General features: G+C 41.1%; 1 protein-coding gene across 2 annotated transcripts in view; it reads left to right on the top strand.

Annotated features, from left to right (window-relative positions):
* The window catches only part of ENTHD1 (ENTH domain containing 1), a 40,828-nt gene that overhangs the window by 23,950 nt on the left and 1,054 nt on the right, over positions 1-15,824 (top strand). For both annotated transcript variants that reach the window (XM_034403378.2, XM_034403379.3), the window contains exons 5-6: positions 5,855-5,981; positions 12,307-12,753. In XM_034403378.2, the coding sequence (XP_034259269.2) occupies positions 5,855-5,981; positions 12,307-12,753 (574 nt within the window). The remainder of the gene's footprint in view (positions 1-5,854; positions 5,982-12,306; positions 12,754-15,824) is intronic.

Raw genomic sequence — 15,824 nt, 5'->3', positions numbered from 1 at the left:
CTAGCCGGATGAAATGGGGCCGAAAGGACATGTCTGATCCCAAGTCCCGCTAAGTAACCCTCAAACTGTGTTGCGGTGAATTGTGGCCCGTTATCTGACACTAGGATGTCCAGTAACCCATGGGTGGCGAATAACTGTCTTAGCTCCCTGATGGTTGCGTCGGTGGTAGTGACCTTCATTAACTTGATCTCCAACCATTTGGAGAATGCATCTACAACGACCATGAAGGTCTGTCCGTGAAAAGGGCCTGCAAAGTCAATGTGTATCCTGGACCAGGGTCCCTGGGGCCTTTCCCACTCCCTCACGGGTGCCGTTGGTGGATCTGATCTGGACTCTTGGCAGGGCTGGCATCTCCCCACCCACTCGGTAATGTCTGTATCCATGCTGGGCCACCAGACATAGCTCCTGGCTAGCCCCTTCATTCTTACAATCCCAGGATGCCCCTCATGCAACAATGTTAAGACTTTTTTCCGTAAACGTGAAGGAATAACAACCCGATCGCCCCATAGCAAACAACCCCCTTGCATTGTCAATTCGTCCCATTTTCCCGCGAATGGTTTAAACTCCCCGCTCCCAATCTTTTCCGGCCACCCCCTCATAACCCAACTTGCGACTGTCCGGATCACGTGGTCTTTGGTTGAGGCTCTCGCAACCTCGGCTGATGTTATGGGCCCAGAGTCCAAAACGTCTATCAGCAGGATAGGGATGCCGGGTGTGGGGTCTTCTAGGCTGTCGGGTAGTGGGCATCGGCTGAGTGCGTCCGCGTTGCCCATGTCCGCCCCTGGTCGATGTACCAGGCGATAGGAGTATGCTGCGAGGAAGATGGCCCAGCATGTCATCCTGGACGATAGGGCTGCCGGGGTTGGTTGATCTCCCGCGAGGAGACCCAGGAGTGGTCGATGGTCGGTGATTAGTTCAAAGTCCCTCCCGAACAAGTACTCGTGGAATTTCTTTACTCCCGAAACGGCGGCGAGGGCCTCCTTGTCGAGCTGGCTATAATTTCGCTTGGCGCTTGATAGAGTTCGGGAGTAGTATGCGATGGGCGCTTCTAGGCCATTCGGGAGTCTATGGCTCAGGACGGCTCCCACCCCGAACGGGGACGCGTCACATGCTAGAACAAGGGGAAGCGTTGCATTGTACTGTATTAAAAAACTTACAGCTGATAGCAGTTTTTTAATGCCGGCGAATGCCCTGTCTTCAGCCTTCCCCCATTGCCAAATGGCTTTCTTGGTTAACAGTCTATGTAGGGGTTCTGCCACTGTTGCCTCGTCTTTAAGGAAAATGGCGTAAAAGTTTAATAGCCCCAGGAAGGCCTGTAACTCTGCCTTGTCTTTGGGGGTGGGTGCTTCTTTGATTGCCCTGATCTTGCTCTCTGTGGGGTGTATGCCGGTGCCATCTACCCTGTATCCTAGGAATTCGACTGAGGGGACTGCGATCATGCATTTGTTTCGTTTTACTCTGAGTCCTGCGTCCCTGAATTTCCTTAGGACCTCCCTCAGCCTTTCTCTTAGCTGCTGCTCATTGTCGGCGGTAATGAGCACGTCATCAAAATAGGGCACCACCCCGGGGATTCCCTGTAGCAGCCGCTCCATGGTACTTTGGAAAAGTCGGGGGCTACGCTTACTCTGAATTGCAAGCGGGTGCACTTGAAGGCCCCTCTGTGGGTTACGATAGTCTGTGCCTCTGCGGTAGCGCCATCTACCGGCAGTTGCTGGTATGCCTGCGCAAGATCGAGTTTTGCGAAGATCTTGCCGGGGCCCAGGGAATGCAACAAATGGTGAACGATGGGCACTGGATAGGCGCTCTGCTGCAGGGCCTTATTAATTGTGCATTTATAATCAGCGCATATGCGCACTGATCCGTCCGGCTTGACCAGTGTCACAATTGGGGTCTCCCATTTGGCGTGGTCGACTGGAACGAGCACCCCTTGTTTGATTAATTTGTCCAGTTCAATGTCAATTTTGGGCTTCAGGGCGAACGGTACCCGCCTAGGCTTTAAACGGATGGGTGCAATATTGGGGTTGAGATTAAACGAAATCGGGGTCCCCACATACTTTCGTCGAACACGTCCTGGAACTCTTGCATCAGGTCTTCCTTCAGGGTGCTTCGAACGTTCCTGACTCCGGTGAATCCCATGCCTAGGGCTCTAAACCAGTCCATGCCCAGGAGGCTAGGGAGGTTGTCGCTGACGATGGTGAGGGGCAGTTTCTTGGTAAACTCCCCGTACTGTACTTGGAACTCGCCTCTGCCTTTGACAGGTATGCGGTTCCCCTGGTAATCCTTCAGTCTGCGTTGCTGCGGCTGGAGCTGTCGCTTGTGTGCGCTGGGGATGACTCTCTTTAGGTTCTCCCAAGACATGATGGATATCGGCGATCCCGTGTCGATCTCCATCTGGCACTCCCGTCCCTCGATTTCGACCGTGGTGTAGGTCTTCTCTCCGGGCAAGGTGCAGGTCTGTGTGATGCGTATGGTGTAGGCCCCAGCGTCTTCAAATTTCGTGCCCTTCCGGCTGCCGCCATCTTTGTTGGGCCTTCGGTGTGGCGCTGGCTTGGATTGGATGGTTTGGCCACGTGGTCTGTAGCTCTGGTGTGTCTTGGATCTGCAGACCGAGCGATGTGGCCCCTCTTCTCACAGGAGCGGCAAACGGCATCCCTGAACTTACAATTTTGTCGTGAGTGGGACCCTCCGCAGCTGGTGCATCCGTCTCTGGGCTCCCTCTGGGCTGTGCAGGACTGCTCTGTGCGGTAGACCTCTTCTTCAGACTCCCCCTCGCTCGCGGTGCTTACGGCCTCTCGGTGCACTGGCGCCATCTTCTGCGTTGTTCTGGTTAGGTGGGAGCTCTTTAGCTTCTCTGCAGCCTTTACTGACGATTCCTGCGCTCTTGCCTCGTCTAGGGCGATGTGTAGGGTCAGGTTTGACCTCGCGAGCAGCCTTCTCTGAAGCGGGCTATCTCTCACTCCGCAAATTAGTTGCTCTAGGAGCATCTCATCTAGGTCTCGGTACTCACACTGGGTTGCGGCCTTACGCAGGGCAGCGACGTACTCGCTGATCGATTTGCCCTCCTGCTGGAGCCGTTGCTGGAAGTCGTAGTGCTGGACGTACTTTGATGGCGTTGGTGCATAGTGGTCTTTCAGCAGGGTCTGCAGCGTCGACCAGGAAATGTTGTGGACCGAATTCAGCTCCGACAATGCTTCTGCTGTGTCGAAAACCCTTGGCCCGCAGTGACTAAGGAACAGGGCTTTCTTCCGAACATCCGGTAGCCCTTGCATGTCGTTTGCCACCATAAAGCACTCAAACCGGGACATGTAGGATCCCCACTTCTCTTCTTTGGGGTCGAAAGGCGCTGGCGGGGTGTAGGCAGACATCGTTTCGGGATTCTCCTGTGCTCCGCTCGCTTGCCTGGCTGGATTCAGGATGCGGCCTCCGGTCCCCTCTCTGAACGTGGCTTCAGCTCTTTTCTCTTGAGTGTGGCTTCAGCTCTCCTCTGCTTCTGGCCTCAAAATCCCACCTTCGTTGCCAATGTTAAGTTGGGTGAATGAGGACGCAGCAAGCCAGAGTAGTTCGTGACAACAGCTCTTTATTGTATAGTGAGACTCCAGCAACTAACCCAGGGAGCCAGCTCCCTTTATATACCTTGCAGCTGTAGTGGTCAGCCAATCAGCTGAAGGTCAGTTAATTCGAACTTCCCGCCAAACAAACCTATTTACATAACAAACCTATTTACATAACAGTTGGGTCTTCAGATAATATGTGAATAGTAGGATAATATGAGCTGGTCATTTGTGCCTTTAGTATCTTCAATACCAGTGTTAAGGGTTGTTGTTTTACCTGTTGGCATTAGTTTGGTCTTCCTTATATTTAATTTTAGTCCTATTTTTGCACTTTACTCCTTAACTATTTTTACTAGAATTTGCAGATACTTTGCATTTTAAACTACCAGAGTAGTGTAATTAGCATAGGATAGGTTATTACTTTCTTCTCAGAATATAAAACTATGCTTATCTTCTTCCAGTCCAGGTTTTCTTAATATATATTCAGCATATAGATTGAATAAATAAGGGGAGAGTATGCCACCTCATCTCCTTTGCCAACCGGGAGCCAGTCTGTTTCACCATGTTTTATCTGTCCTGACCTGTATATAACTTTCTCATGAGGGCAATTTATTAACAGCAGAAACCACCATTAATATAACAAGCTTAAAATATTTAGAAGACATACATTATCCTGGAACACAATATATTCTGTGGGAATTTTATACAAATTAGGATGAGAACTGGTTAGGAAAGTTTTCTTACTTTGAAAAAGGAAATTTATTTTGAAAGAGATTATATATTTTTTGATTTGTTGTGCTATCCCTTTTTTGAATGGTGAATTTCAGTATTATCTGTTTAACATGAAATGTAATTTATTAAATAAAACTTAATAAAAAATAAAAATGAAGCTTTCTTACTGCTGCTTCTCATTCCAGCATAGTTCTAAAATATTTCATGCCAAATTCTATTGATTTCAGTTTTCATATGCGAGATTGCATAAATAGTTACTAAAGAATTTGCTGCAGATAAGGTTGAGATACAAGAAATTCAGTGGTGAAATGTAAAATTTGTTACAATGGGTTCTGTGGGCGTGGCTTGGGGGGTAATGTGACTGGGTGGCCGTGGCCAATTTTTTTTTTACTTTTAAAAGCATTTTTTCTGCAACCTTAAGACACTATATTATAGTGTCACAATAGTGTCTCATAAATTCTAGTGGTCTATAGTAGATCAAATCAGAATTACCTGAGAGCAGTCTGAGTGTTTGAGGCTGTGAGATTGACTATCTTTAGTTTCAGCTCATAGGAATGAAATTAGTCTGATCTAAATCTAATTGACTATTGCCTGAATGCTTCAACTACTTACAATTGCTTCAGGAAACTAATATAAGATTTATTCTGTCAGCTTTACTCTTGAGAGAAGGAACAGCAAGGACATAAAAATCAAACTTTATATACGGTAGATGATAAAATGATTACTTGTCAACAGTCTATTTAAATGCTTGGGGAAACTGAAATGATCTAGCAACTGGCTGTAATATCTAGATAAGAAATCATTAGAAATATTTTTCTCTATAGTTCAGTTCAGTATTTAAAAAAGGAATTTTAAAATGAAATCAAGGTAAGAATATTCTAAAAATATTTTAAATATACAGCTATCAGTTGATAAGAAACTAGGATTTGTAAATAGCCAATGTTTATTTTTTTAATTAAATCTGAGCAAAATTAAACATTTTATTTAGAAAGGGAGGCAATCTAAGAGAAACATTCTCAAGCAGGAAATTTGTAGTTTAGTTACTTTAAAATATATTTATTTAGAAAATGTACATGGCTGTTCAATTAATGTGAATAATTATGGGTTCCCACCAGGTCAGGACATCCAAATTTCAGAGGAGAGGCTGTTGCATTTCTGAAATAACCAAATGTAAGAAAAAACTTAGAAACCTCCTATTTGTTTCAGATTATGTTTCATTTGGAAGCCACTTTTTGCCTGAAGGTTTAGGATTAGAGTTACGATTAGGTTGCTTGAAGGGTACCTATCAATGAATAAAATGTGTTCCAAACATATATTTCACATCTGTGGACCTATTTTTTCAATAAACAATATCTTTCATGGATAGGAATATTTATGTCTGAAATAAGGTATCATGTAGGAAAGCTGAAATAGATCTCTGTATGAAACCCTAATATTGATTCATACAATAGTACAGTTTTTAATTTTCTGTCCATTTGGTTGAATGCCGCAAAATATTTTCTCCTTTGTACATTCTTCCAAACTGCTTTCTAACTCTTGCTAGACTAATTACCAGTTTTCTTTTGTATAAGGACTTGATCACTTTCAGCGAGGATGAATCCTGCCTTGCGGCTGTGGAGTCAACATTTCCAGTTACTGTCTGTAAAGAGGAATTGGCAAAAGGTACAAAGGCACCTGCTAATAATTCCTGGAATACAGGTATGTAGAAAATAAACTAAGTTTGTACTAAATCACATATTCAGTAGTAAACAAGACATTGGGAGTAATTCAGGGGTGAAATCCAGCAGGTTCTGACAGGTTCTGGAGAACCGGTAGCAGAAATTTTGAGCAGTTCGGAGAACCGGAAAATACCACCTCTGGCTGGCCCCAGAGTGGGGTGGGAATGGAGATTTTGCAATCTCCTTCCCCCAGGAGTGGGGATTTTGTAGTATCCTTCCCCTCCCATGCCCACCAAGCCATGCCCACAGAACCGGTAGTAAAAAAATCTGGATTTCACCACTGGAGTAAATGATTTATTATTGCATTACATGTATCTCCCATTTTTTTCCTGAGAAGCTTTCATGAAGTCACTCCTCAGGTTAGTCTCTCAGCTGCAACCGAGTGAGATAGGTTTTGTTGAGAGAAATAGCAAGTGAATTCCATGATTGCATGGAAACTTGAATCTGTTTTTCCCTGATCCAATCTTCACACATAACTACACAGAAAGATATGGTAGGTTAAAACTGTGTTAGATAAAAATGCTTTTACTGTTATATATTTGGCTTTGAGGTTCTACAGTCACTCAGGGATAGGAATATTTATATCTGAATCTGAGGATTCTTGTTGTACTCATCCGAAGGCTAGCAATAGACTGTTTATTTACAGCATACACAAATGACTAATGGAATTTAATGCATGAAAATGTTCTGATGAACATTAGCTTTGCTTGGCACATTCTGTGCTTTCAGAAATGGTTGCCATAGAAACAACAACAAAAACTACGGTACTTCAGCTGTGTGAAGTTATTAATAGGGAAATAAACTGTTGAGAGGGTGAATTCAAAAGAGATAATTTTATTTTCATATCAGATCTTATGTCCTAGGAGATAAAGGACATTTGACCATAGATCTGAACTGCCCATAAAAATACGTACATGATGGAAATAGATATACAGAAATTAATGTGAAATAGAGCATAAATTCATCATTCTGAACATGAACTGGGAACTGGGAACTGGGAACCAAATGTTCATCTCTTCACTGCCATGAATACAATAGTAAATATTCAAGCAACATACAGTTGAAAAGTAATAGGCATATTTTTCAGTAGTTATCTTGTCAAAATAATAATCACATACAAATTTGTAGTCTAAATTAATATTGAGTTATTTTAGGACCAGATCTACTCAAAATTAAGCCAATTTATATTGAAAATTGAATTTTTAGCTGAGCTTTGCTTATTCCCACATTTGCAAAGGTATCTTTGCATCTTTGGCTAGTACAAGAGTTTCTAGTGGAGAATTTAGTACACATTTTAGAGAAAAATTACCGTATTTTTTGGAGTATAAGATGCACCTTCCCTCCCCCCAACGAGGTTGAATATTTGGGTGCATCTTATACTCCGAATGTAGATTTTTTTGGAGCCTTTTTTCAGCCCTAACGAGGTGTTAGCGAGTGAAGCGATCTCCATGTTTTTCTCCGACTGTCAGCTGTTCTTTAGAAGCTTTCTTTCAGCCCTAACTAGGTGCTAGCCGAGTGAAGTGATCTCCCCCACAACCAATGCTTTGCCTGCTTTTCTCATTGCTGCTTCCTCTCAGCTGTGCTTTAGAAGCTTTTATCCCCAAGTAGGGGATAAAAAACCAGCAAACTAATGTGCTGAAGCTGACCAGACTAAGGACGCTAGCCAGATGAGTACCTGGTCAGTGATTTCCCCCCCTCTATTTTCCTCCCCAAAACCTAAGCTACGTCTTATACTCCAGTGTGTCTTATACTCTGAAAAATACGGTGTGTAATATCAGTATAGTTCTTTTCTAGAACGAAGCAGTATTATGCAGCATATGGAAAATGTTAAATGAGAAAAGTAATGATAAAAATTTGTAAACTTAGTGAATGGTGTTTTCTACATCTACATACCTACAGTCTCTCTAATGAGGAGTAAAAAAAAATCCATGCTGCTATATTCATTTCCATGTACAAAGCTAGTTCTGAATTCCTGCAAGCATTCTTCATATGTTTTAGCCTTCACACACCCACACTCCTCAATCATCTTTATTGTTCTTTTCTGCACTCTTTCCGTAGTCTCAACATCTTTTTTATTTTGTGGTGACCAAAATTGGATGCAATATTCCAAGTGCGGTCTTACCAAGGCATTATAAAACAGTAGTATCACTTCTCGTGATCTTGATTTTATTCCCCTGTTAAATACAGCTTAGGACTGTGTTGACTTTTTTGACAGCTGCAGCACATTGCTGGGTCATATTTAAGTGATTGTTCATTAGGACTCCAAGATCCCTCTTGCGGTTACTGCTGTTGAGCCATGTTTCACCTTGTCTGTATTGCTATTGAGCCAAGTTCCACCTTTTCTTGCCTAAGTGTAAAACCTTACTTTTTTCTACATTTGAATTTCATTTTGTTAGATAGAACCCAGTGTTCAAATCTATTGAGATCTATCTGGATTTTGAGCCTATCTTCTGGGGCGTTGGCTATCATTTTTAGTTTGGGGTTCATCTGCAAGTATGATGAGTTTTCCTTCTATTCCCTCATCTAAATTGTTTATGAAGATATTAAAGGGTACTTGGCCTAAAACAGAACTTTATGGCACTTCACTGCTTCCTTCCTTCCATGTAGATGTAGTTCCATTAAGGATTACAAGTTGAGTGTGATTTGTCAACCAGTTACAAATCCATCTGGTGGTGATGCTGTCTATCTCACATTTTTCTACTGTTTTTTCCCCTTTAAATTGCGTACAGTTTAAGCCAGACATAGAGTGTGAATTTCATATAGAGAAAGGTTAATAATATACAGAAGCCTTAATAAAGTTGTGTCACAATTGTTTTCTGGAAAAAGAAAGCTCACAAATACATGCAGGGCTACTGTGAGGATTATTCTAGGTATTTGTTGGATTATGTGTGAAATAATTTCACTTGTACGGTAAGGTTTCAACTCAAGATTTTAAATATCTATATCTATATCTATATCTATATCTATATCTATATCTATATCTATATCTATATCTATATCTATAGATAGATAGATAGATAGAGAGAGAGAGAGAGAGAGGAGAGGAGAGGAGAGAACCCTGCTCTGCTGGGCTCCTCAGCTTTTGGCCTGGGCTGTCTATGCCTCCACAGGACAAGTCTACATGCCCAAAGGGGTGGTGGTGGTGGTGCCGTCGATCTCTACTCCCCGATAGAAATTGGTCTCTGCTCATCCTGCAGGATCTTTTCCGATGCCTCACTGCTTGGTAAGCCAGTAGCACGTTGATGTGTCTATTGATGGCGTTATTGTTGGAAAAACAGGCTTCTTTCAATAGGCGTCCCCCTTTAGTTGCATCATGGGCAACAACTTTAGCCTCTTGAAAATTGAACCTGTGATTGTGCTCCTTCATATGTGTCCAGATCTGGGAGGGCTGTTTTTTGCACTGGATGGGCAGCCCAAGCAGTGTGCGATAGGGGAGGAAGCAATAGGAGCTAAGCCTCCATCGATTAACATGTCTGAAGTAAAAACTCATTCTCAGCATATTCCAAATTAAATGAAAGCAAAATCCTCAAAACACCATTCTTCAGTTTATCTCTGACCTTGGGATAATTAGGCAAACTGCCAAAGGCTTTTCTTGGCAACAGTTCAGGAACAGAAGACGCTGACAAGAAAGAAATACATCCAAACACAAAGCAAATCTCTCAACAGTTGTTTTCTGGCAAAGAGGCCAAGAGCCGTTGCTGGTCTTTTAAGCCTTATGGGCGGGGCCAATCATCTCCAGAGGACACCAGAGTTGTCCTCTCTGCTTTAGCTGCTCCTGCCTTCTGGCAGCTCTTCTCATATATGCACTAGGAACAGGGTCCCCCTGTTCCTCTGCCTCTCTAGTGTCAGCCTCTGGAGGCTCTGAAGTCCGTGCATCACTCCCCAGTGGCCCTGGCCCCATCTCTGCCTCTTACGCAGAGCTTTCATCCGGGCCTTCCCCAGCCTCCAGGACTGGCCCAGGTTCTTCCTCAGCCTCATTGCTGTCTGACTCCGCTGCTAGCTCCGCAGTCTGCTGGTGGATCACAACACTTATTGAAACTATTGAAACATCTATGCAATGTTAACTTTATAGGGTTTTTCCCTTTTAAATATATCTGAGTAGGTTTGTGCATATACTTGTATCTATATTAATGGTGCGTGTTATTTTTTAATTCTGTGATTTGATCTTGTACTGTAAATAAAGTCTTCTCACATATCATATTTCCTAATGTAATGACTTTACATTATGTCCCAATGTACATGGGAATGACCTTGAGAGACAGAGAAAAAGGTGCTGCCTAGTGGATAAAAGTATTGTGTGTGTGTGTGTGTGTGTGTGAGTGAGAGAGAGAGAGAGAGGGAGAGAGGGAGAGGGAGAGGGAGGGAGGGAGGGAGAGAGAGAGAGAGGGAGGGCGGGCGGGTGGGCAGCTGCATAACAGGCAGAGAAATAAATAGTCCTTTCTAACTTATTATGCTGTAAAAAAAATTGTGGGAGATTTGTACTTTCAGACTTGCAAGATTCTGTTAATGTAGCCTTACAATAAAGTACAATTAACTCATCTGGTCTACTTCCTGTCTGGCTTACCTGGGGAGGGTGATGCTTATCACTTCTGAGGATTCTTTTTCTGTCTGAAATTTGTACCCTGTAATAGGTTTTTGACTAAAACTGATCTACTGATTTCTGGGAAGAAAACCTCTCCTAGATGATTAGCATTTAAATAGGATAGATAGTCTTTAAAGCTATATTATATTCACTAAATCAGTGTACGATTTAAGCAAGAAAGATTTGAATACAGTATTATTACAGCTCACAATGACAGATATAAAGTGTAGTTTCAGTGATTGGTTATAAGGCATCACATGAAGCTAGTCTTAAAATAACAAGGTACCTCCAGGTCAAATTAATTTTAAAATGGCAAAAATTTACAGTAAATCACTGGGAATGATTATAGGACATAATTTATTGTAATAGAGAATTATCTATTTAACTTTTGTCAATGGGATATATTTATTTATGTACTGTATATGGAAAGAGATAAAAATTAAAAAAATTAATTGACTTTTTCCAAGTCTTAAAAACTTTTTAAAAGATTCATTGAAGGTTGGATAATTATCATTTGAGAAGCAATGTAGTTGACAATATATTGACTGAGAGTCCAAGTATAACACTTTGGAGCCAGAAAATTATATTATAAACACACACACACACATGAGGGGGGGGGAAGAGAAGAGAGAGAGATATGAGAGTTAATCCCATCTCATATGCTAAATCTGGTGAATTGTAAGATTTTAAAAATGTAATTCCAATATTAACGTGGTAGACAAAGTGAAAAAGAATTCCATTAAATTGCCTGAGGTATTTTGTAGCTTTTGGAATCTATAATAAAGCTATTCTATCAACATTTTGATTTCTTAAATAATGGACCAGTGTGTCAAGAATTTTTTATAGATAAAGTCTGCAGTCTTTTAGTTCCTGGGCCAGCATCCCACAAACCATAAGAAAGATATGCTTATTCTCCTTGAGTTTAGAAAAAGATTTTTTTTGAATGAAAAACCCTGACAGTATAATAGTATCCTACCCTTGATATTTTTTCTGTGGTAGAATAATGCATGCATCTGTGAACAAGTCAAATATTTTGAATCTACACCGGGGGTTTTCTGTTCCTAGAATGAAGATTTTATGGTATATTCACCTTTTCCTATAAGTTGCCAGTCTTCTGTTTATATGGGGGTTTGCCAATGATGTAACAGGATTGACACTCCTTATGATTTCAATAAAATAATAATAGAAAGCTAACAAGAGTGATAAAATCATTCAGATCATATAGACAACTTAATGATTGGTATATGCCCTTTTATCTCTGAAATAGCAAATTGATTAATTTATTATAGACTTTAAAGACACTGGTTTCTGTCTTTCTTTAAACATGCCTTCAAATTTGCACAATTGTTCTGTCCAAAAATCCAAATTAGTTTGACTGCAATTTTATAAAATATTGGGTTTACATTAGTTTCTTATGTTTTCCATTTGTATACTGTGTTTATACAGTATGTGTGAAGAAGTTGTTGCAATCTGACTATTTCATCTAATATCACTATAAATTTAGTGACTTAGTCATCATTATAAAGATTTCTAGGTACTTAAAAACCTTGCACTGCACAAAGAAACATAGGCACTTTCTTTTATCTGTAGCATGCATGAACTTTTATTTTGTTTTCTATTATTTTTGTTATTATTATCAAGCTTTATTTTAAGTCACTGTATAACTTGGCAGTAAGGGAAACCTAGATAATTAAAATGATTAACCACTAACTTCTAATTCCAGGTACTGTTTTGAATCCATCAGAAAGAAAACCGCTCCCTTTGCAAAAGTGGGATTCAGGCAGAAAATCGAATAATTCGGTTGTTTCCAGAGTTATGCTGAAATCTTCTCCAAAGAGGCCATCAAGCTTAAATAGTCATCAAGTTGCCACAACTTTGCTTGATCTTTGGTCATCCAGTCCAGAGGAATTTGTCACTATTAACAAACAGCAAGTCCCCAAGTCTGATTTGGCTTGTTGTCACACCAGGGCCTCTGTTGAGACCATTTATAAATCTCCCACCTTTCAAACCTTTGATCCTCTAGGAACCCCTATGACAAATACCCTGAAAGCCTCTCCAGCAACTCAGCAGTACTGTGGGCCTAATGTAGCTAACTTACGAAATCTCCACTTTTTAACACCAAGCATTGTAGAGGCAGTTGGTTTGAGTGGTGATCCCGCCCCCAGACCAGGTGAGTTTCTCATTTCCATGTTTAATTATAGGTTTTTGGCTCCCAGTCTTGCTTTTTAGTTTTCCAAAACTGTCATGCTTTTAAAATATATTAGAAAGTCGGCTTTCATTCTATATACATTTTAAAATAATGCTTTGGTTACTTAGCCCTTATGATATTTATTTTATAATATCATATTTGTATAAAGATAGTCCTCATTTATTGATCACAATAGAGACTTAAAACTTTGTTTTATAAATGGCACACTTGTTAAGTGCAATGTCATGTAACTGTCAATTCTGGCTGTGGTTGTTAAGTAAGTCACCAGTGGTTGTTAAGCATATCACAAATGCACAACTTGCAACTTCCTGCTGGCTTCTCCCTTAACTTTGCTGGTCAGAAGCCTGTGTAGGTTGCAAACAGCAATTACAGATGCTGTAACTGTCATAAATTTATGCTGGTTGTCAAGTATCTGAATCCCAGTCATGTGATTCTGGGGATGCTACTACAGCTGCAACTTTGAGGACCAGCTGTAAGTCTCATTTCTCAGCACCTTTGTAATTTCAAATGATCACTGAATGGTTGGTAAGTGAGAACTATCTCTAGTTAGATTTTTTGTTTTATTAGTCTCCAGCTAAGAATTCCTTTCAGTAACAAAAATGAGCTACCATACCACAAACTTGTAAATTACCAAAATCTGGAGTACCATGGCAACACGCAGGTATAGAAAACTGCTGAGATTTTGTGGTCATCTGAATTTTTGCAGTACAGATGTAGAACCACTTTCAGCTACATTACAGATGATTTTTTTTTTAAAAAAAGTCAGTTCTTGAGTATTGCTGATGTAGTGGGAAGCCTAAAAACAGATCTTTCAGAGCTAGGATTCATTTTGGCAGTTTTCTAATTTTCTGCTCCTCTATTAGCTTGTGAATAGTAGTGAAAGTTGTGAAACTACTTGAGCACCTATGACTTGAGGAAGGACTTAATAATAATAGTAGGATACTACCATAACTTTTCAAGGAATGGTTTTAGGACTATGTAGTTGTGAATTCCTTGTGTAGTGGATGAACTAACATCTTAGTTAAATGATAATTTCAATCATACCATATAATATTTATATATATCATTGTCTTTAATTCTGCTTTTATTTTGGGTAGGACAGGGATTAATGACATTGTCTGTATAGATCCTAACCTTTTTGCCATCGCGTGCCAGGAGAGGGAAGGCGGGGGAGGTTCATGAGCGTGCGTGCCCACACCCATAATTCTATGTACCCTGCCCTGTGCATATGCACGCAAACTACCCCCCCTCCGCTTCTGGCATGCGATGGCCCAGTAGGCCTATTTTTCTTTCTTACCTGGCTCCAGATCCTCTTTATGTATCTGGGAAGGGCGAAAACAGCCTTTCCCACTCCCTTGGAGGCCTGAAAGGGCCCATTTCCCAACTCCTGGTGGGACAGGAAGTGATGTTTTTTGCTGTCCTCAGCCTCCAGAGCCTCTTTTAGGAGTCTCTGGAGGCTGGGGACAGCAAAAAACATCACTTCCTGTCCCACCAGGAGTTGGGAAATGGGCCCTTTCAGGCCTCTGGAGGGCCTCCGAGGGAGTGGGAAAGGCTGTTTTCGCCCTTCCCAGATGCATAAAGAGGAAAACGGGCCTTCCCCACCCCCACCAGGCCCTCCGGAGGCAGGAAACAGCCTGTTTCCCTACTTCTGGTGCGCCCAGAAGACCCAAAAATCAGCTGGCCGGCGTGCACATGCGTGCCAGAGCTGAGCTGACATGCCCACTGATATGGCTATGTGTGCCACCTGTGGCATGCGTGCCATAAGTTCGCCATCCCGGGTATAGATGGTATATAGAATAACTCTTAAATCTTATTTTTAAGGGAGGAAACCATAAGAGTCCTGTTTTCTTTGACATAATTCAGTATTGATCCTTGGTGACCAGATAAGCAGATTTTCTCCATGATGGTCTGTCCCTACCTTGGACTTTGAGATCTTTCAATAGTGCTCTCATCACCACCATAACTGAGTCCATCCACCTTTGGTCCTCTTTTTTCCTTCCATCTGTCCCAGCATTAGAGCCTTCTCCAGAGAGCTAGAACTTTGCATAATGTCTCCAAAATAAACATATTTGACCCTGCTATGTGTACCTTGAGTGAGAACTCTTGGTTGATTTATTCAATGATCCATTTGTTTGTTTTCTTGGCTGTCCAAGGTGTTCTCAGGAGTCTTCTCAAACAAAGTTCAAAAAGGTCAATATTCTTCCTATCTGTCTTCTTCAAAGTCCATTGTTCACATTATTTTGAACTTTATAGGGACAGATATATCATGGCATCTGAATATCTTTTCAAGGGGTTAAGGTTGCTCTTGCTCTTGGCTGCTCTTTCACGTGCTAGTTTGCAGCTCATTTCCTGACTGCTTGTTCCTTATTTATTTTTGATGGTTGATCCTAAAAGTCAGACCACTTCTATATTTTCATTGTCAACTCAAAGCAGAGTTTTGATTTTTATTAGGATTTATTAAAAATATTAGGATTTTTAATTAATTTCACAGAGTAATGTTTATTGGTAACATTTTTAACTTCTCTCAGTTGGCAACAATTGTTTATTTGACTTTTGATATAGTAATGTTGTAAAGCATTGAACACCATTTGGAGGAGGATGTAAGGACGAGTATTAGTTATTCACTTTACAAATTTAATATAATATTCAAAGCCATCTTAGCACCCCCCCTCCCATTCATTGACTCCAAACTCTAAAGTGACCTAATGTAGGTACATTTTTGCACATGTAGAAGGTTTTAAATTAGGAATTAGATATGGCTGCAAAGCCTGAACACTTCCAGGCATTTTATAGTCAATATATTGCTATTTCAAAAGAAATTCCCAGATAGTTTCTTCAACATACCTGTTCAATAATACAAACAGATATGCCCCTTGCATCTCAAGATTATCCATTGATGATAAAAAATATAAAAATGTAAATATTTTAAATCCCATATTCTATTGTTTTAACTTAATTGTGGGGACCTTGGTACTCTCTAAGCTTGGTTGTTTTCCTGCAGATGTTTCATTATCCAAACTAGGTAACATAAC

The sequence above is a fragment of the Pantherophis guttatus genome, chromosome 7 (assembly GCF_059756535.1).
Source record: "Pantherophis guttatus breed Tessera chromosome 7, ASM5975653v1, whole genome shotgun sequence".
Classification (NCBI taxonomy): domain Eukaryota; kingdom Metazoa; phylum Chordata; class Lepidosauria; order Squamata; family Colubridae; genus Pantherophis; species Pantherophis guttatus.
This window is presented reverse-complemented; position numbering and strand designations above follow the sequence as displayed.